Genomic DNA, 23618 nt, shown 5'->3' on the forward strand with positions numbered 1-23618 from the left:
GTTTTATAATGTTTACCTTTATTTACATATAAGGCCTGCTATATGAAGTTGTGAACAGGAATGCAATTTAAACAGACTCTGAAAAGCATTGTGTTATTATATACATTACTGTTTAAAAGTTTAGGGTCAAAGTTTTTTTTTTACACTTTTGTGATGCCATTGTTGTTATAGGGCCATGTGAGCTAAAATATATTTTATAGCAGCTAATTTGATTTAAAATGACATGTTCTGACTTGTTGTTTTAAGTTGTTTTAAGTTAAATGGCTCATCAGGCAGTTTTTGTGTTCTTAACTATGTAACCCTCCTCTCCCATAATCCCACTTCTGCCCCATGTCTGCAGGACTGGGTCCTGAGGAGAGATCTATAAATATCGCCCCAGTTTATTATTGTAGAGGAGAACTGGACCCAGACGGCCTGCATAAGTTTGAATATTAGTCTGAACGAATCCTCTAGAGGGGTTTTATGCAAAACTTATTTTACACAAAATTAACCTATCTCCCCCCCATGTTTCCAGTTTGGAACTGATATTGATTCAAGTGCCAGCACACTTTACACAGGTTACATGCATTTACTGGTCAGGTTGCACCCTTTGTTTGAATCCCAAATGTTTGCTGGATTACACAAAGCCTATCTAATAATATCAAGCCTATTTACACATCTCTTCATGATCTGAGTGTGTAAAATGTTTAGTGTCTTCCTATGGACCTCTTCCCTTTTGAAGTGGATCACATGGTGACAAATTTGGCAGGAGTGTGAGTGTTCCATGACCCACTGAGACGGTTTCGTCTTTTGTGTCGCCTTTCATTTTTACGACACCTGCTGATAAGAGGCAGATTTAGAGAAGATTAAGAAATACATAGATTGAATTAGACGTGATAACAAAATTGCAGTGAGCTAAATCTGTAACATTTCTATTTTCTCCATTTTAGGATCATTTTAAATGTGATTTTCAGGTGTGTGTTTTAAAGTTGGTTTGTCCCCACAGTGGGTTCAGTACTGATGGATTGAAATGCAGCAAAGCGGATATTTTGGTGTCATTTCTGTTTTTAACATCCAAACATAATACTCTTCCCGTGTGTCTCTTAAATAGGATGGCTGAACTAATTTTAACCGGAATGAAATCTGTCCTATGTTTAGATTACTTTTAAATGAAGCATTCACAGACCTCTTCAGATGCAGGATCGGATTTCGTGACTTTGACATCACGTTCTTCTCCCTTTAACCACATCTGTCTCCGAACTAGAATCTGACCTTTGACCCTATGGAATACTTATTGAGCTTCCTGATTGTGAGATTGAATGGTAACCTGGTAAGAGAGCCTGTGTTTGATCAGCGGAGTGTGTCCTCTAACCTTAACCAAACACAAGGTCCCTTAGATAACTGTCTAAAGGCCGCTGTTGACCCGAGGTGACCCTGTGTTCAGGGAGGAGTAGCTTTTAAAGATGCAATGTGCTGTTAAACTTTGGTTTGGCCACATCTTGAGATGGTATGCACACTCACACTGAATGATTTAACCCTTGACCCCAAGAGTATTTTCCTGGCATCACCATGGCAAAGCCATGACTCGGTCCTCTTGGAATTCCTGAAGTACATTAGCGAAGTACATGTATGTATTATGTGTATTTTAAACCAATTAGATACAGTGGCCCCAAAAAGTATTTTAAGCCACACCTTAAATATATGAATGTCATTGTATTAATAAAAAGTATCAAACCAACTGATATTTTTCTTTAAAGGTGCTCTAAGCGATGTTGGGTGAAGTCACTTCTTGTTGACGTTCAAAGTATTGTCAAACAAAACAGAGGCTAGCTCGACCCTCCCTCCTCCTCATCCCGTCCCCTCCCCCTCCTTTCCGTGCTTCCTGAAACAGTCATGAACCATTTAGAAAAATCAAACTGGATTTACCCACCTGTCCAGCAAAAACAGAGCCACCTGAATGTCGGATTGGAAGCCCTTCTGCTGGCAGAGTTCTCGCCACCTTTTGAACGCTTTTCCGATGTAAATTCGGGACTTTGCGCGTTCCTTTTCCTTTTCCCTCTTCTTTGTTATTTGTTCATCGGAACGTCGTCTCTTTGGTCGTGTGTCGGCCATATCAAAATTCTCAAGAATATAAATTTTTAACGTTAGTCGTTGTCGTTGTTTAGGACATCTCTCCTCTAGCCTACTTCCCTCTTCATGCTTCTCTCTCCTCCACTCCCCACACCCCCCTTCATGTGCATGCGCACTAACCCCCACACCCAAATCATTCTTGTCGGTTATTGGTTATCTGTTTGTTATGTTTCATGGTCCAGGCTGGGCCAGTTTGTTTTTCTTGCCATTTGTGGAGCCTGGGCTGTCTACAGAGGTCGCGTTTTTTTTACAGTGTGTTCAGGGGACAGGCAGCTAGCAGATAGTGAGGAGATGTTTGCTGTATGTGACAAAAAATGTTTTGGCCTAAAAAACGAGTTCAATTTCAATTAGGGAGTTTATTAATATAACAATTTAAAAAAATATATATATAACAATAGATTCAAAAATTTAGGCAGGTAAGATTTTAAAATATATATATTTAAAAGCAGTCTCTTATGCTCACCAAGGCTGCATTTATTTGTTAAAAAATGCAGTAAAAACTGTAATATTGTGAAATATTATTTCACTTTATCATGAATTTTCAGCATCATTACTCCAGTCTTCAATGTTACATGACCCATCAGAAATCATTATTATATGCTGATTTGATACTCAAGAAACATTTCTTATTGTTGTCAATATTGAAAACATTTATTGCTGTTTAATTTTTTTGGTGATCCAACTGTTATACATTTTTTAGGATTCTTTGAATATATGAATAGTTCAAAATATGAAATAAATGAAAATATTTTTTTGTAGTAATGTGTATTTAAAGTCACTTAAAGGGCCCTATCTTGCACCCAGCGCAATTGACTTTGTACACCGACGCATGTATCATTCCTATTTTGCACCCGACTTAGGTGTTAGGGATTGAAATTAAATTAGGGAATGAACTTGCGCTCCCGGGGGGGCGGTTCAGCGAAAAGAGGAGGCGTGTTCTGGCGCAAACGATCCCTGATGCTATTTTGCAGTTTCAGAAAACAATTCCGCCACAGACCAGGAAAAACCTAGTCTAAAGTCTAAAGTGGCGCGTTATTCAGATGCTATTTTAAGGGCGCATGCTTGGCCATAATGTAGCGTGTGCACAACGCGCATACACTTTGCTTCTCTCATCTACACAAACGCAGGCAGCAGTTCCCATTTTTGCAAACCATTCATAATTACAAGGAAAAATATTACCACACAAGGGAAATCATTGTGGTGTCCATGAAGATGTGAAAAAATAGGCATATATCTAGTCATTTATCCCGCCGGTATAATAGCAACAGCACCCGAGATCCGCCCACAAAGTTACTTGCATTTCGCGTTTGATACTTGCGTTTCAGATCGTTAAAATAGGGCCCTAAGTCTTTGTCACTTTTGATCAATTTCATGCATTCCCTAAAAGAGTAAGAACAATTAAATGCTTAACAACATTATTTTTTTTTTTACAGATGCCACCTGATTTTATATTATCACTAATGAAGTCAATGAGAGTCCAAATACTTTTTAGGGCCACTGAAGTTTCAACTCTTTATTTTAGTTTGGGAAGAGGATCAATAAAGCAAAACCCTAAAATTTCAGTTTATAATGTAAGATTATCAGTGTATTAAAAATGATCACGACGGGTAATCACATGAAACAAGGAAAACAGTACGAGGTGTGGCATTGACAAAGTCTGTCTGTGTTTGTAACTGGCCAAACATGTGTTTCTGATCTGAATAACTTCCTTGCTTTAATCTTGAGCTACCTTTAGATCGTCCACATATGGAGCAGCTCTAACCCCTCTACTCCCTCAGCCAGGATCAGGTTTATGCAACCTGATCTTACATTCTAAAATAGTACCTCTAAAAAGCCTACTCATAGTGATGAACATACAGGCATCCATGAGTATGCACGTTCACTTATTCATAACGTAGATTTGGATTTGAACTAATGCTGGTCACACGTTTAAAAGTATTTGATGTGTATCCATACAGTATTTGTTACACACGATTTCCTGGAACTGTCCTGAGACACACCCACTTGCACAGAAAATACACCCATGAGTAAAGCTCATGACTCAAATGAAGCTCCAAATGATGGCATAGCCAATGGGAATTGAGGGATTACTTTTTGTAATGTGATAATGATTGATGTCATTAAGCGTTCCCGTGTGAAATGCGTGGATCATCTTGGGAAAGTCAGCTCCTTATATTTAGAAAACCCAGGCTGGGGTACGGTGTCACCCTATTTGAATGTGAATGATAAAAATGCAGACTGTTTACAAAGAATAACAGCATATCATACATTCTTTATTGGAATTTCCTAATGCATTCAGTAGTTTTGTTCAAGAATCCATAGTTTTATAACAGAGCTTTTTAACTTAAAGGGATGAATGTGAATGAAAAGGGGAATTAAAATTCAGTTCATATTCTTTCACCCTAATGCCATTCTAAACCTTAAAAAACATTATTTTGTCTGCAAAACACCAAAAAAGATAGTTTGAATAATGCCTATACAATGAATGTCAATGGGGTCAAGTCTTTTTTTGGACCTCACTGACTTTCATTGCGTTTCACTCTGCCCTGTACTATTAACAGAATGGACGTTAATGTCGATATTGATACTTTGCAGTCATGTGATATCTGGCGGGCAACAAACGCGGTTAGTGCATCCAATCGCACAACAACTATCTGACATGTCGTGTACACCTCAAAACACCAACTTTTGTATATTAAAACTGGCAACGTCCTGCCAAGATCCTTGATTAGTTTACTGGTTTTCGTTGCTAGAGAATTAAGTTCTTGCCCACCAGCCAGTACAAATGACATCACGTGCAAAGTATCAATAGTTGCTTTATTGAACATTACAAACCCCTGACTCTGCTGTCCGGGATGAACACTAGAAGGCAAATTTATGTCACACCGAATACAGGTAGTGGTGCAACAACAACCATACCAACAGTATGGAGAGAAAGCAGTTAAAACAGTCTTCAAAACGTGTTCTATTTTGTTCTATAGAAGAAAGAAATTCATACAGGTTTGGTACGACATGAACATAATCTCATGATTAAATGATAACAGAATTTTCATTTTTTGCAGTAAACTAAAGTCCCATAAAAGTAATTATATGCCACACTTTAGCATAACATTGACTGTCGACTGAAAGTGGAAAATGAAAAAGAAAAATTGGAAAAGGAGCATATCGAAATACAGTGAAAGCTGTTTTCCTGTCCGAGGCCTTTATCCACGTCTTAAAGAGGGAAAGTTTAGGTAATGGAAGTCATGGTTTTCCGAACTGGAAATAGAAAGGGAATGTTGTTAATACACTGTTGAAAAACGTGTTTCTTGGAGAGAATGCTGGAAAGAAAGAGGTTTAGAGAGATATTTTATGCTGTGGGTTTCATGTAGGTGGATGATGGAGAATTGGGATGTTTAAATTGCGTTTTTGGTGAAGGTACTTGATTAGCATCATTTATTTACTAAATAATTTATTTGCTAAAGCAATGCAGACAGAATGTAAAAATAAAATATCTTATTGAATTTCTCCCGCTCTTTAACACAAATTTACCAACACATGATATGTTTCTTGGATGTTTCATTAGTTTTCTAGTAAGTTGAATAGGAACAGCTGGAAAGAACAAAAATGTAAATGTGCAAATGTTCTTAATACCTTTCACACATAGCCGATATTGGTCACCAGAGATTGTTTACTGCACTTTTCTTCACCTCTTTAGGATTTCCCACACATCTACAGGCAGTACCTAATGCTTAATGTCTTTGGTGCTAACGGCCATGTCTTGCTCTAATCTGCATGTTTTGGAAACTTGAGATTGTTTGTTCTGCATACCAGCTCTTTTCTCCACCTTTTCCAGACGAACGGGAAAGCCAGTTTTTGATCACTTCAGCTAATGATTGATGATCATGATTGATTGCTCGCACTTAAGGAAGAATGAATGTGCTATCTGTCTGTGACTTGGTTGTCAGTAAGTTAAAAATTTGCTCAGTTGGTGTGGAATTTCTGTCACTTGGATACCAGGGATGTCTGCAACAAACTCCCCATCCGTCTGGTAATGCTGCACATACATTGGAACCAAGAAACCTGGGAGCTGTAGAAACATCTTAGTCACTTAATTATGTTGAGTCATGGAATGTTTAGTCATTGTTGGAATATAGTAGAGATAGTAGTTTTCCTGTTTGCATTGTCTAGACTAAACCCAAGGAACATGACTAAGTTGATCTGTATGCAAGTGATGGCAAAGTCTGTTTGTATGCCAGTAAGTGAGTGTGTCAGAAAGTATTTTAGACCCTCTCAATAAAACATCAGTTTATCATATCGTCCAGCTCTAAACTACAAAATGTGGAAAATTAGGCATTAAGGTATTACAAACATTAACAACAAACAAAGCTTGTACACTCAAGACTGTATCGTTTTAGCTTTGATCAGTGGCACGCTAGGCCAGCCTGATGGCAGGAATGCTGTATCGAGTTGCCATGAATGCCATGTGCGTTCATTAAGGCATGTTGGCACCAGGGTACTGGGTCTATTGTTCAGGAATTTTGGAGACTGCATTACTGACACGTAACTTAATAAAAACATTATATTTTCTGTTTGCCATCCATCCATCCATCCATCTATCCAAAATTGTATTTGTTTATTAGTATTTTATTTTTTAGGTTTTGTGAAATTTGCAGAAATCACTGCTGTCTGGAAAGCATCACAAAGAATGCTACAAACCAGTCACTAATGTTTTGTATTGTATGCCTTTTTTTTTTTTTTTTTATGAATTTCTCACATTATACAGTAGCTGTTGATTTTCCAGGTTGTTGCAAGTTTTCTTTTTTGTAAAGGAAAAAAAAGTGAACAAAAATAAAATGTTTGTATGTAAAATAAAATATACCTAATTGGGCTTTAGGACAATAAATAACCAAATGATAGTGTTCGCCCACTGAGTAGTATCCAGTATATCTAGTATAAAGGACTTTATATATATTACACAAGATATATGAATCGCAAAAAAACTCACATTTTTGTCTGAGCCAAAACTTGAATGACTTACAAATTAGATGAAATCTTGTGGTGAGTTTCATGAAAGGTTAAACAGAAGTTTGATGGGATTCTTGGAAGGCGTTGTGCTGGTATTTGTCATCTGTCAGCACATAATTAACCAGTGAAAGTTGACAGATGAGCTTTAATTGAGTGTTTGGCTTATGTGTTTATCCGTCTTGACTGATGGCTCAATAACTTATAAACGTTACTCAACGAGACATCGTTATCATCACATGCACTAGGGTCAACATCTTCAGAAATTTTCCCCAACATAACAAAAAGGATTTCCCTCTGATAGATAAACAGCCTGCTAGTTATCAGATTCGTCAAGGTCCCTCATTAAACTGTCGACCTTGATTCTGTGCGCCAGAAGAGAAGCTCAAAATCAAGGTCTCTCAAGTATCCTTTTGTTTTGCTTTACTCTCTACAGGGGTTTCATAGATAGAATCACAGAACTTCACACTGTCACACTACACTGGCTACTGTACGAGGAGAGAGGAGCGAGTTGAAAAGATGTCGAACTTGTGTTTGTTGACAGTTTGCTATCTGACATGTATCTATGGGGACCGTCTTAACAGTCTCCTGCAACGCCATTGCACTGTGTGAGGTGGGCTGATGGGTCACAGAGAGACAGGATGAGTGATCTACATGTGAAAGAGTAAACAAGTCCGTGCAAGTTGCCGAATTCTACAAGCTTTTGTGAGGTGACAAAAAGTAAGAGACAGGTCAGAGTGTTTTTGTGATCAGAGCCAACACACTTAGTAGGAAAAAAATCTACCTGTCCAGTATTTGGTAATGCTGTACCACAATATATTCTCAGCATATTAGAATGATTTCTGAAAGATCAGCTAACACTGAAGTAATGAAGACATTTTAAGTTGTACTATAATTTCACAATATTACTGTTTTATCATGTTTTATAAATGCAAGATTGTGTGGGTTTTTTTTTTTTATGTTTTAAAAAATCTTACAGACCCCAAACTTTAGTTCCACATGGACATGACATTTCAGTTGAAATAATTTTAATAGCTTACTTTTAGATTCCACTAAGAAAAATTCAGCAGTAGACCAGCTAACATTTAAAATTCTCTCTTATCCAGCTCTTTGTATCTCTAACAAGTTTGTTCTACCAAAGGATGTTTTGGTTTTCTTGCTTTGACTGACAGTAGCCTTTTGAGTCTCAAGATGGGCTGTGATTAGCTTTCTATCTTTCATTGGTATGGACTGTGGAGTGATGTAAAAGACACTGGAAGAAGCTCTGATATGTTGCCATGGATTGCAGTAAAAAAAAAGAAGAAAAAAAGTGACTGGTCAATCTTGTGACTGACCAATCAAAACACATATTTCAGAGAGCCATGTAATAGTTATTTACAACCTGCTCTAATGCAGTATTTATCAGAACAAAGCAATGGCTTCTTTCCCAGCAGTTCAATACAGATTTGGCAAATATGTTTTTTTTTCTTTCGTTTTTTTCCGCTTCCTGCAAACTAAGCTATTAAAGCAGATCAAATGCAGTGCAGCTGGCCATGGCTCTAGATAGTGACTGAAATTCAGAAGGAAACTATTATTTTTTGGCATAACTGAGCTGAAGTGTCATTTATATTTTATATAAATATATATACAGTGAGGAAAATAAGTATTTGAACACCCTGCTATTTTGCAAGTACTCCCACTTGGAAATCATGGAGGGGTCTGAAATTGTCATCGTAGGTGCATGTCCACTGTGAGAGACATAATCTAAAAAAAAAAAAATCCAGAAATCACAATATATGATTTTTTAACTATTTATTTGTATGATACAGCTGCAAATAAGTATTTGAACACCTGTCTATCAGCTAGAATTCTGACCCTCAAAGACCTGTTAGTCTGCCTTTAAAATGTCCACCTCCACTCCATTTATTATCCTAAATTAGATGCACCTGTTTGAGGTCGTTAGCTGCATAAAGACACCTGTCCACCCCATACAATCAGTAAGAATCCAACTACTAACATGGCCAAGACCAAAGAGCTGTCCAAAGACACTAGAGACAAAATTGTACACCTCCACAAGGCTGGAAAGGGCTACGGGGAAATTGCCAAGCAGCTTAGTGAAAAAAGTTCCACTGTGGGAGCAATCATTAGAAAATGGAAGAAGCTAAACATGACTGTCAATCTCCCTCGGACTGGGGCTCCATGCAAGATCTCACCTCGTGGGGTCTCAATGATCCTAAGAAAGGTGAGAAATCAGCCCAGAACTACACGGGAGGAGCTGGTCAATGATCTGAAAAGAGCTGGGACCACCGTTTCCAAGGTTACTGTTGGTAATACACTAAGACGTCATGGTTTGAAATCATGCATGGCACGGAAGGTTCCCCTGCTTAAACCAGCACATGTCAAGGCCCGTCTTAAGTTTGCCAATGACCATTTAGATGATCCAGAGGAGTCATGGGAGAAAGTCATGTGGTCAGATGAGACCAAAATAGAACTTTTTGGTCATAATTCCACTAAACGTGTTTGGAGGAAGAAGAATGATGAGTACCATCCCAAGAACACCATCCCTACTGTGAAGCATGGGGGTGGTAGCATCATGCTTTGGGGGTGTTTTTCTGCACATGGGACAGGGCGACTGCACTGTATTAAGGAGAGGATGACCGGGGCCATGTATTGCGAGATTTTGGGGAACAACCTCCTTCCCTCAGTTAGAGCATTGAAGATGGGTCGAGGCTGGGTCTTCCAACATGACAATGACCCGAAGCACACAGCCAGGATAACCAAGGAGTGGCTCTGTAAGAAGCATATCAAGGTTCTGGCGTGGCCTAGCCAGTCTCCAGACCTAAACCCAATAGAGAATCTTTGGAGGGAGCTCAAACTCCGTGTTTCTCAGCGACAGCCCAGAAACCTGACTGATCTAGAGAAGATCTGTGTGGAGGAGTGGGCCAAAATCCCTCCTGCAGTGTGTGCAAACCTGGTGAAAAACTACAGGAAACGTTTGACCTCTGTAATTGCAAACAAAGGCTACTGTACCAAATATTAACATTGATTTTCTCAGGTGTTCAAATACTTATTTGCAGCTGTATCATACAAATAAATAGTTAAAAAATCATACATTGTGATTTCTGGATTTTTTTTTTTAGATTATGTCTCTCACAGTGGACATGCACCTACGATGACAATTTCAGACCCCTCCATGATTTCCAAGTGGGAGAACTTGCAAAATAGCAGGGTGTTCAAATACTTATTTTCCTCACTGTATAATATGCCATTATACATTTCCTGAACACATTCATAGTTCCTAGATATGCTTTAATAATGTTCATCTAGACTATTCAGCTGCAAAAATTTATTGTCTGTTGAAACACTGGCATGTTAACAAAAACACTTTTTACAGCAACAGAGTACTACTTAGTTTACAAAGGTTGGCCAAAACAGAGATCATTAGAATATAAATATCTTTAAAGAAAAATCTTGGGCTTTTCACACTTGACATAGTCAACAAACCCTGGGTAAATGGAATGCAGGGTTATATTGCTTCATGTTTTACACTGCTCATAATTTACCCAGGCTTAACAAATAATCCTTGGTATTCATATTTTTCCTACTGTACATTTGTAAACTCAGGGTTAAAATTCTTATTTGCATATTTGCAGTGTCAGTCTGATTGATTGGATGAACATTGTATACGCGACCTGTTTGCAAAGCCTCTAACATTGCGGGTAAAAAAAGTAAATAACGATTTTTGGGTGAACTTTTCCTTTAATGCCAAATCTTATAAGAAATATTTAAAGGAAGCGGCTATTTACACTAAGTTAAAATAGCATATTTTCTTAGCGATATGCTGTTTACACTAAGTGAAAATAGCGATAGATTATATTTACACTATGTAAAAATAGCAGTATTGTCTTTGCAATAAGTGTAAATAGTAGTTAGATGTTATACTTATAAATAGTGGCAGTTACAGTTTGCACCTCAATGTTGTTCTACATAACAGAGTGTAAATTATTATGTTTGTTAAAATTATTAAATGGATTCCGCCTTATTGGGCAATAATGGCCTCCCTACGCCTACCCCTAACTGATAAACACTTGATTATTAAACACACCTTAGACACTTTATTTCTACTTTTCAAATATTTTCTTAATTATTATTGAAAAAAAATGCCTTTCAGATCTGATATGTGATGTAAAAATGGAATAGAACAAGTTCAGCAAAAAAAAAGCACTATTGCTACTGTTGGCAATCTTACGTCTTTCGTAATTTTGTTGCCGAACTAGATGTTATTGGGCGAAGTTAGTGTAAATAGCCTCTGCCAACAAGGCGGGCACTATTTGCACTTTATGTAAATTATTTTTAAAAAAAACACTCTCTACCTTCACTCTCTACCATTGTAGAAAAGTGAAGCCGCCAATGTCCAAATATGGTGCTGACATCTTAGAACCTGAGTCCACACAGTATGAGCATAAAATGGAGCCGCGCTATCAAGACCCCGCCCACACTCCCGCAGAATCAGTTAGTACGGTTTACTGCAGAACAACTCATTATGTCGAAATAAACAGTTATGGAAATGTAGAAATTAAAGTTGAAGCTCCAGTCTCCTCCCGAAAATCCCGAAAAAAGTCGGTGCCTCAGTGACTACTTCACTCAGAGAAGCTGTCAAGAATCACAGCCGTCAATCATGACATCACATCCCCTTTTTTATAGCATTTAAATAACTAATTAAAACCAAACTTTTTAAAAAAAACGAACACGTGAACTTACATCAGCGTGATGAAAACTACCTAAAATGACAGAAACCATCTTTGGAAAAAATTTATTTGAAGTGTAATTTGATTGTTTAGTTTGTCACGTCCCGTTCGATTACAATGAGAGGGTGGGGTTTATGAACCATACTGCATCCAGCCACCTGGGGGCGATCAAAACGTTTTGGCTTCACATTTCAGGACTTCTGCGGCACACTTGGTGTAAATAGACACTCCGATATTTAAATATCACAAGCTTGAACCCCTTGAACTTTACTTTGTGCTCTGCCTTGTGGCTATGACAGACTTGTAGAGGTAGAATAAAAAAGGGTCACTGGGGAAAAAAAAAAAACAGAAATAGAATAGCAGTCAGAGAGAGAGTGAGAGAGAGAGAGAGAGAGAGAGAGCGAGAGCTGCTAATCACAGGAATTTCAGCAGTAGGCCAGCTTGGCTGATCTCAAAATGCTGTGTCATCTAGTCTGTATTGGGGCTTTTCTCTTTTTGTGTGTTTAGAGCCCGTGTTCTGGCTTTGATTGTGCACACACATCAGTTATTACAACAATAGAGTCTGATGACAAAATCAAATAATGCTTTGGCAAAAAAAGAAGATTAGGTGCACTGATGTCGTCAATAATTGTTTAGTGTGAGTTTATCTTTTTTGCTGCATAGCTGTCAAGTAGACTTTTCCTTGCAGAAGCATTAATTGCAGCAAATACTGTGCCTTTCTTTGCTGAGTCACTGTACTATAACTGTGCTGAATTATGTTTGTTATGCTTTTCCATTACTTTATTCATTCACTTTGAAAGAATATGGTATGTAATGAGATTTTGTTGTTGTTGATTATCATTGCCATATCATCTAATGTGAAAAGCTTAGACACTCTCAGCTTTAGATCTTAGCTCATCTGTGTGTGTCTCAACTGTTTGTTTACATGTCAGCTTTGTTTTTAATATCACACCTTATTTTTGAGCTTACACACTTACATAAACACACGAGAAGCTATTCAAAAAACATCTGCCACAATTCTGTCAGCTCATATATTAATGAGCTGTCATTCTCACGTTTAAATAGCTTTACAAGCTTTTCACGCATCATAGAAATGGGTAATAGATGGTGACTGATCAGGTAGCCTAATCAATGATTTAATCATTCACATAATCTCGTTTTCACTGGCTTTCACGAGCCAGTAACAACACACAAGTATTTTTTGAATTTACATTGTATTACATTTCCACACTTTATATTTATTTTTTTGCTTCCCTTTGCTTTGCTTTGTTTTTTGTCTAGTTTTGTCTTGTTAGGGGCCCGAGCACCAATGGTGCGAGGACCCTATTGGAATTGCTCCATTTATTATCTGGATATTATTATTATTGTTGTCTGAAATGAATCACATTTTTGAGGGCCTATATGTATAAGGGATCTATTTATATATTCAATGAATCATTTTTTATTTTACCCTGGAAATTGTTACAAAATATGAAGCCAAGTCCAGATCACAAGAGCAGTTTTTTGGTAGTGCATTTTGTGCAGTTTTGGCATGTTTTCATTAGACACTGATGCTGTCATGATGAATTAGAGATTCAGATGGAGTCATAAATGAGAATCTGTGGGTGCATTTAGCTAAAAACTGACAGGTTGTAAATAGTTTTTATGGATAGCATTTGGAGTCATCATGTTAAGAGCTAAAAAAAAAATACAGTGGTTTGACAAATTACAGGGAAAGAGAGAGGCGACCAAGGTCCCAGAGTGCATTTCTCTCAGTTTCGCGTTCTTGTGCCATTTCTGTCCTTGTCTTTTACTCATTCTTTTGCATTTCACTTCTTTACATCTTTCTCTCTTTTAGTTTATACTATCTGCATCTGTCTCCCACCTTCAAACATCCAATAAGTGGGCACCATTTCTACTTAACCCGCATTTTGATTGGCTCAGGCACCCCGTGGGACCCATGGGGGATGGGATGGGCTGGGCTGGAGGAAAGACAGAGAAGGAGGAAGAAGTGAGGGAGGGGTACTTTTTCACTTCACAGTTTCCCTGCGAACAGGGAATGAGCAAGTGTGAGAGAAAGAGTGAGTGGTTGAGCGAGAGAGAGAGGATCAAAACAGAGAAACCACACGGTCAGCAAGCAGCACTGCAGACTTAGCCGAGAGAAGAACACAACTAAATCCTGAAGTCTTGCAGCTGGTGAAATCTTACTGGACTGACCTTGCGCAGTGCACGCGCACACACACGCACACACACGCTCCCAGGAAACAAGCGTGACAGAATCCAGTGACATGGACACAGCCCGCTCCATCCAACATGAGATCACCTCTCTCAAAGGTACCCACCTCTCTTGATCAATGCGGATCAATTCCTAGAGGAATGCGCCGCAAGTTGAGCCGTTTAACAGGACGGGAATGGATTTTAAGGAGGGCGTGAATGGTGTGCAAAGTTCTTAATTCCATTGTGTCCTCTCTGGCTCAACTTTGCTGTGTTATTTATGAAGGGAAGGGCCTGGTCTTTTGTGCGGGAGCCCTCATGCTTGAACTCTGCCTGTGTTTGTGAGCTTGGCTGCATGTTTCCTTTTAACTGTGCCGGGAAGCAGCAGGATTCTGCGCCAGCCATGCGGCATGTTCGGGTGCACTGACTGCCGCATCACCACGGTAACAGCCAGTGCATGGCCTGGGTACCCCCGTTCCCGTTATAGAGCTGCCTGTAGTGTACGGCGTGTGTAATGACATGCGGACCAGGAAGTTTGCTGTCTTAGCACACAGCTCTGAGTGTTTTCATTGGATAGATGTCTTATTTCAATCAAAATTGATTATGTGATGATATTTTTGTAGCTAAAGCATCCCGGGTCTTCCTCCGGTTGGGCTTGGGCTGAAAAATGCTGAGTGCAGATATCCAAGAGTCTGTCTATCGGAGCATGAAAATAGACCAGCACTAAATGCCTGGAGATTAATTGAGCAAATGTGCTTTTGAGCACGCAGCAGATTTTAGTGATTGTTTCTGTGCCATGGTGCTAAAAGGAATTGGATGTTTTTTTTGTCACTTGGTTAAGTGGTCCTTGTTAAATTTAGATGCTACGTGAGTCCAAACATTAGCACCTTTTGTGGTTTGTCATTTGTTTAGTAAAAGTTCAGTTGATTGATTAGAGCAGATATTGACTCACAGTGCAGATGTGCTGAGTCATAACTCAATACCAGAGCCATGCTAAACCTGTCAACTAGATGGCAAAAACTTTTTTGATTCTCAGCTCAATTACACGTAATTAATACGTCCATATAAGTATTTTTACTGGTTTTATTTGTAAGTTGCAGATTTAAAAAAGTTTTAAAAAAGGTCATTTTTATTTTTATTATTTTATTTTTTGTATTTTATTTTATTTATTCTTTCCATATTCAAACTACTATGCACTATGACTCTTGCTCTTCTACACATATAAGTGGTTGGCTTAACCACATTTTTCTTATATAAGTAGTTCTTCTGGTGTTTAGAAATAATAGAATAATAGAACCTACTTCACCCTCACTGCGACCAGCCACATTTCTGGTGACTATACATGTGTTGTTGACATGCAAATGTGGGCTGTCATGTGCTAATATATTAACCTAGCCGATGTCAGTAAGTTAAGGGAGTTCATAATAAACATTTCTAGAGCTTACTTTAAAAAAAAAACTGACTGTGTAGGAAGTTTTGAAATACTATGGAAACATCAACATCTCCAGTTATTGTTATTTGTGGCTTGATAGTTCACATTCTTTTTCATTATTTAGTTTATCTCCTTATCCTACTTTAAACTCGTCTGAAAATGTTATTCAGTCCAAATCAGAGTTATTTGTGATCTAAATGTGTCTATTATGATGAATCACTGACGGTAGCTTGAGTGTGTTTCAATGGAGCTGCTAAGTATCCATTCAACTGTTGTGACCAGAGTGAATGTTTTCCCAATTGTCAGAGTAGACAAAGGCTTCTCTCCCATCAAACACTCCTGACAGGCCTCTACCCCTACTTACCCACTTCATTGAGGGGTCACTTTCTGCTGGACACACTCTTGGCAGCCTTAAAGCAGAGTTGGGTGTGATCTACCTGTCAGGAATATCAATGGCAGTGAAAGCTACTGCCTGCTGGAGGGAATGCTTGTAGTTTAGCTCCAGAGATTTTGATCATAGAAATAATGGCTTTATAAGAGAATATATTTATGGTTGATAGATACACACATACTAATTAAACAAAATGTAGGGTCAGTAAATTTGGTTGCCTTTTAGATTAGGGTACAATTCTCACCATTAACTACAACTTTGGCCTCAAACTCCTAATTACAGTTTATTAATAGTTAGTAAGGTATTTTAGGTATTGGGTAGGATTAAGGGATGCAAAATATGGTCATGCAGAATAAGGCATTTATATGTGCTTTATAAGTACTAATAAATAGCCAATATCCATGCATGCTTATAAGCAACTAATTAATAGTAAGAAATGGACCATAAACTAAAGTGTTATCATACATTTTTATTGGAACGCAATTAATATTTTTATTCAGCAAGGATTAATGAAATTGATCCTACGTGTCAGTAAAGACATTTATAATGTTACAAAAGATTTATATTCCAAGTAAATGCTGCTGAACGTTCTATTCAACAATTAATCAAAATGTATCACAGTTTCCACAAAAAATATTAAGCAGCACATCTGTTTTTAACATTGATATTAATGATAAATGGTTCTTGCAAATCAGCAAATCAGAATATTGTAATGATTTCTGAAGGATTAGCCTATGTGACACTAAAGACTGGAGTAATAAAGCTGAAAATTCAGCTTTGACATCACAGGTATAAATTATAATTTCTTTTTTTAGATATTTCTTTATATTCTTTAATATATTTTTAAACAAATAAATGAAGCCCTGGTGAGCAAACGGGACTTCTTTCTTACCAACCTTAACGTTTAAATGGTAATGTATACAGTAAATAAATATTAACTAATATACAAAAAATCATGCAGTTAAAATATTTATCATTTGTGAGCCAGTAAAAAGGCAGTAAGTATATACAGTGAGGAAAATAAGTATTTGAACACCCTGCTATTTTGCAAGTTCTCCCACTTGGAAATCATGGAGGGGTCTGAAATTGTCATCGTAGGTGCATGTCCACTGTGAGAGACATAATCTAAAAAAAAAAAATCCAGAAATCACAATATATGATTTTTTAACTATTTATTTGTATGATACAGCTGCAAATAAGTATTTGAACACCTGTCTATCAGCTAGAATTCTGACCCTCAAAGACCTGTTAGTCTGCCTTTAAAATGTCCACCTCCACTCCATTTATTATCCTAAATTAGATGCACCTGTTTGAGGTCGTTAGCTGCATAAAGACACCTGTCCACCCCATACAATCAGTAAGAATCCAACTACTAACATGGCCAAGACCAAAGAGCTGTCCAAAGACACTAGAGACAAAATTGTACACCTCCACAAGGCTGGAAAGGGCTACGGGGAAATTGCCAAGCAGCTTGGTGAAAAAAGGTCCACTGTTGGAGCAATCATTAGAAAATGGAAGAAGCTAAACATGACTGTCAATCTCCCTCGGACTGGGGCTCCATGCAAGATCTCACCTCGTGGGGTCTCAATGATCCTAAGAAAGGTGAGAAATCAGCCCAGAACTACACGGGAGGAGCTGGTCAATGACCTGAAAAGAGCTGGGACCACCGTTTCCAAGGTTACTGTTGGTAATACACTAAGACGTCATGGTTTGAAATCATGCATGGCACGGAAGGTTCCCCTGCTTAAACCAGCACATGTCAAGGCCCGTCTTAAGTTTGCCAATGACCATTTGGATGATCCAGAGGAGTCATGGGAGAAAGTCATGTGATCAGATGAGACCAAAATAGAACTTTTTGGTCATAATTCCACTAAACGTGTTTGGAGGAAGAAGAATGATGAGTACCATCCCAAGAACACCATCCCTACTGTGAAGCATGGGGGTGGTAGCATCATGCTTTGGGGGTGTTTTTCTGCACATGGGACAGGGCGACTGCACTGTATTAAGGAGAGGATGACCGGGGCCATGTATTGCGAGATTTTGGGGAACAACCTCCTTCCCTCAGTTGGAGCATTGAAGATGGGTCGAGGCTGGGTCTTCCAACATGACAATGACCCGAAGCACACAGCCAGGATAACCAAGGAGTGGCTCTGTAAGAAGCATATCAAGGATCTGGCGTGGCCTAGCCAGTCTCCAGACCTAAACCCAATAGAGAATCTTTGGAGGGAGCTCAAACTCTGTGTTTCTCAGCGACAGCCCAGAAACCTGACTGATCTAGAGAAGATCTGTGTGGAGGAGTGGGCCAAAATCCCTCCTGCAGTGTGTGCAAACCTGGTGAAAAACTACAGGAAACGTTTGACCTCTGTTATTGCAAACAAAGGCTACTGTACCAAATATTAACATTGATTTTCTCAGGTGTTCAAATACTTATTTGCAGCTGTATCATACAAATAAATAGTTAAAAAATCATACATTGTGATTTCTGGGTTTTTTTTTTAGATTATGTCTCTCACAGTGGACATGCACCTACGATGACAATTTCAGACCCCTCCTTGATTTCTAAGTGGGAGAACTTGCAAAATAGCAGGGTGTTCAAATACTTATTTTCCTCACTGTAAATCTGAAATTGCTTTTGTCCAAAGTAGCTAACTGAAGACTAATGAGATTTGTATTTATATCAGTTGAAGGCATTTGTAGGCATTGCTGTTTTCGCTGTGCCCAGTCAGTGACCAGCCAAATGCTGCTGTTTTCCCCCTGATTTGCCTCAGCTTAATACTGCACTGGATTCAGACCCAGATTCCCTTTTAATGAGCTTTTGGCTTTTCTACCTTCTCTTTTGTTTCAGAAAAGCTTTTCATGTCTGTTAAATGGTTTCCTTTTACCACTGCACCATAGAGACAACATGCCTGATGCAGGAATCTTGTTGAACCTAGAGATCAAATGATCTTGTGTCAGTTATACAAAGAGTTAACAGGTTGAATTGATGTGTTTCAGGGAAATAGTTTAGATAGTAAATGATGGCTTCTTCTAGGCGTCTTCAGGGAAAGGTTGTGTAAGGGATGGCATTTATACATTGTGTTTTGGCTCTCTGCCCATTTTCCCATTTGCCCATTACATGCGTACAAACATGAAAATCAAAGCACTTTTACTTTAATCTGTCAGACACAATAATGCTTTCTTGTTTCTTTCTGTCTTGAAATATATGCACTTTTTTGTTGTCGCATGGGTGTGGAGATAATAGTTTCAGGATGGTGTGTGTGTGTGTACAGGGCAGGCCATGCAAGGACAATCAGAACTGCCTGGCATTCAGGAATTTTCTCCATTTTCCCCACTATTTTACTACACAATGAACTGCTAAAATGTGTAGGTTTAGATGTTGCTCTTTCACTTTCTTTCCTTTGCTATTTTGTTGCTTCACTTTCACATATTATTTCTTACCAAATGTGTTATTTGTAAATGGATGTATAGTCCTGGTGTGTCTTAACACTTATTTGTTGGGAAGTGTAAAATATGCAAATGGAGGATTAGCACATTCCCTTTTTTCATTAATTAACAAGAACAATAGCTAAATGCTATTGGTACTGATAATTTTGTGCCTGATGGGCGTGTAATTTAATGTGGAAAGATCCAACCCTGATCAGGCAGTGTAAATATTGATTTATTCTGCAGCTGGCCTTAGTCTGCCTTTTATTCTGCTTTAGGAAGGAGAAATACCGTAGAGAGCTTATATAGCTTATGGACTACACAGAAATCAGAGAAACTAGTGGAGGCTGAAGTAGAGGAGTTGGTGGAATAAATAATAATGTCATCAGCCATTCTAGTCTATTCTATTCTCTGAGACCCCACCCTGCTGTGCCACATCTCAGGCACTGTGCAGTTTGTTTAGTTTAGTGAACATGAAATTGTAACATCAGATAAGTGTAATTAGTACACAATGGCCAGAATTGACATGTTAAAGTATTCTGATGTCAAATATATTTATAATCTTTAGATGACTTCATAAAAACTTTATGCGTTTTGGCCACTCATTTACTCGACAACGTTGTTTTGGGGGCCTGAAAACGTAAACTTTTGAAAACCGGTTTCAAAGTACAAGTTTTTGAAAACGATACCGTTATCATCTCTGTATAAACTACACAAAACCGTGTCGTCAAGCACACGCGTATTACGTGTACAGTCTATAGCACGCGCAAGTACTTGACAATCAAAACAACAAAATGACATCGCCATCTACTGGCCTGGCATGCGCATGTCAGTATTCTCCTCAGTATTATTTTTTGCGATTTATTTTTTTTACAGCGTTTTTAGCTAATCTGTGTGAACAGGGATTGTTTTGACAATGTTGTCGCCTATACGCGAAACTTTAAAAACAAAGGAAAAACTTCATTGCCATTTAGACACTCCCTTAAAGGAGAACTCCGGTCAATTTTAACATTGAGCTAATTTTTTTTGCACAGCCAATGTGAGTGATTCCTTCAGAGTGAACACGGGTGAATCTGACTGCAGTAGATGTGAAAGATATGAATAAAAATGATGCGCACATACCTGTATTTACATCCTGTTTTTGGTCGAAGTCCATAGTAATCGATTGTCGAGTTCACGCGCGTGATCATAGGTAACTAAACCTATGCGTGTGAACTCGACAATCGATTACTATGGACTTCGACCGAAAACAGGAAGTAAATACAGGTATGTGCGCTGGCTGAAATAACATCATTTTTATTCATATCTTTCACATCTACTGCAGTCAGATTCACCCGTGTTCACTCTGAAGGAATCACTCACATGGCTGTGCACTTGTAATGACACATCAAGGATGTTAAGAGGCTAAAAGCAGGTATAAAACTTGCCCCATTGAAGTCAACAGGGTGCAAATTTTAAAAAGAGGATAACATGGTGTAGGCAACACCGATTTTTGACGTTGTTCTCTGTATTGACAGCACTCCAAATTTACAAAAAAATGAGCTCAATGTTAAAATTGACCGGAGTTCTCCTTTAATCATGTTACATTCTCTTTATTTCTAGTGATTTACCTGCTTAATGCAGGAAAATGATTATTTTCAATACAAATTATGCTTGAAATATTTTGTAGGGTTTTATTGAAGGAATAGTTCACCCAAAAATGAAAATTCTGTCTGACCATCGCCTTTTTCCAAACTCAAATTACTTTATTTCTTCTGTGAAACAGAATCTGTTTGATGAATCATTCAATCTATATATTTTATTCAATCTAATAATTTTGTATAATTTGTTTATGAATGGTGGTGATTGATCAAGTTCTTGAGTTCAACTCACTAAATCAGTGAACACAGCAGTTAACAGTCCAATGGAGGAGAAGCTTTTAAGTAAATCCCATCTTAAATTTTATTCTATTCATCAGACACCGCTATCAGATTCAGAAGTAAATTCAGAATGCTTCGAATTTAGTACACGTATATTCATGGTGCTTTTGTGTCCTTTTTTTAAAGATCCACTTCCCGTTCATTGTAAATGTATTAAAAATATCTTTCACGTTCCGCAGGAGAAAGTAAGTCATATAAATTTGAAATGTGCAAGGATAAATAAAAATGATTTTTGGAGGAATGATTCATTTTAAGTCTGTTGATCCAACACTGCCTGTATGTTGCCACAGTCAAGTCTTCATTTACAGCTAATAACTGATTAATCAAATATTTTCTTTGCTCTTCACTCATACCAGATAATTGTGCCTATAATTAAACTCTTCCTCTAATGCATCCCATCTCTTATTTAAACCTCAGCCAGTTGCAATAAAACTACATTTATAAGCACCGTTACTGATGAAACGGAGTGTTTGGAGAGGCAGCCTCGTGATGGAGGCCTTTGTCAGCATTCTCCACAGTATTAAAGTGTTTTGTAGGCTATAAAGGGCTGTAAACGATGACTTTTGCTGATCCTGGTCCATACCGGAAAGATATTTTCAACTTGCTTCAGAAGTTGTTTTCGGGTTTAGATGACTGCAACTACAGAAACATTGTGATTTCATACCTGCAGTGTCCAGTAGGTGGTGCTCTCGCAAAGATAATAACATGGAGCTCCTGCATCTGATGTACACTACTAGGGTGCAGCTGTGGCTCAGTAGGGGGTTTATTGTGTCTAATCGAGGGTTAATGTTGTAAAGTGAACCACCATCCTGCAAGGGAACCTTTAGTGCCATGCCTGCTGTTTCCTGAGCTTTATTTTCTTTTGTTTCAGCTACATTCTCTTCCTTGCCTGTTTTTAATGGCTAGCACATTGGCGGAGCTAGGTCCTGTCTGATGTCTTTAACAACTTTTCCCATAAAAACAGGCGTCAGTTACTACGTCAGCACTCAAGCTAACACCTAAGAACTATTTTGAGGGTGGGAGCGTTTAGCCTCTGAGGCTGCAAATCTGTAAACCATGAATGTTGCTAATGTTTTCTCCCTTTTCTTGTTTTTCAGGTAAGTTGCTGTTCCTCTTCAAGCCGTAGGTGTGTGTGAAGCTTGTCTGTCTCTGGTAAGGAAGGGAATGTTTAACAGGAGCCAAGACATTTGACAAGACGTTTAGCATCAAATGTCAAGCATCTGGTCATCTGGTGTGATGTTAGTTCAGCCCTCTCAAAGGAGTGTTAAGAGAAAAACATGGGTCACTTTAACCTTTTAAAGTCACATGACTTAAAAACATTACTGATTATAAAGCAACAAATAGGATTCTTGGTATTCTGGTATTCTTTGAAGTACCTACCTTTTTTGAAGGCCTGAAGTGGATGATTATTCTTAAATAAAAACGTAAAAATATACACTACCATTGAAAAGTTGGTCTTTAAGATTTTTTGTTTATGCTCACAAAGGCTGCAGTTATTAGATACAAACAGTAAAAGTTGCAATATTGTGACGTTATTACAATTTTAAAATAACTTTTTTTCTATTTTAATATATTTTGAAATGTAATTTATTCATGTTTATCAAAGCATCATTACTCCAGTCTTCAGTATCACACAATCCTTCAGAAATCATTCTAATTTGCTGATTTGCGGCTCAAGATTTTTTTATTTATTAATTATTATTGTTGTCAATGTTGAAAACAGTTGTGCTGCTTCATATTAATGTGGAAAAAGTGATTTTTCTGAGGATTCTGAAAAATAGAAAGTTAAAAAGAAAAGCATTTTTTTTTAAATATTAATATTTCTGTCACTTTTAAACAATTGAAATACTTAGCCTAATAAATATTGCTGAATAAAAGTATTACTTAAATAAAAAATGTATTGACCCCAAACTTTTGAATGGTATTGTACCATGAAAATGTATGACAGGATATGACAATAAAAAAAACGAAATCACGTTTACAAGACAACCAATAAGTCTGTCTGAAGCCTTCTTTTCATAAAAAGAAAATGAAAATAAGTAAACATCTCTTTCAGAAACATCTCCTGTGGCGCCTTTGCACACTTTGGCTGGAAATGTTAGACTTCTCTTGGACATATGTTTTTAATTCTTCATTATTTTGTTATATAACTGACATTCAGCTCAGTTGGCAGTTAAATTACTAAGCCGAGGGCTCTGTGACAGTGCCAAGTCTGGTCTGGAAGGTAACGTGGTACCACATAATAGTGCAGTCTTCATGAAATTGCGTGGCTGAGGACCTCACCACATCTGCGGAGTCAATCTGACTCAGCCAGGATCCTCTTTGTGATTCAACAAGCATAATTTTAACTATTACGCCTATGCCTAATTTATGCACTTGTGCACGTATGCAAAATGCATTTTATCTTGATGATTAAAAAG

The 23618-nt window shown here is 37.9% G+C and overlaps 1 protein-coding gene across 10 annotated transcripts in view; it reads left to right on the plus strand.

The window, feature by feature from the left end:
- pleca (plectin a) overlaps positions 1-23618 on the plus strand; it is a 112940-nt gene that overhangs the window by 21600 nt on the left and 67722 nt on the right. For 2 of the 10 annotated variants that reach the window (XM_084131875.1, XM_084131877.1), the window contains exon 1: positions 13962-14153. The exons of 7 other annotated variants lie outside the window; for them this stretch is intronic. In XM_084131875.1, the coding sequence (XP_083988001.1) occupies positions 14108-14153 (46 nt within the window). In that variant the 5' untranslated portion in view covers positions 13962-14107. Of the gene's footprint in view, positions 1-13880; positions 14154-23618 lie in introns of those variants that run through there. One more of the 10 variants, XM_084131879.1, reaches the window with a different exon arrangement.

This window comes from Abramis brama (assembly GCF_963993115.1).
Source record: "Abramis brama genome assembly, chromosome: 12".
NCBI lineage: Eukaryota > Metazoa > Chordata > Actinopteri > Cypriniformes > Leuciscidae > Abramis > Abramis brama.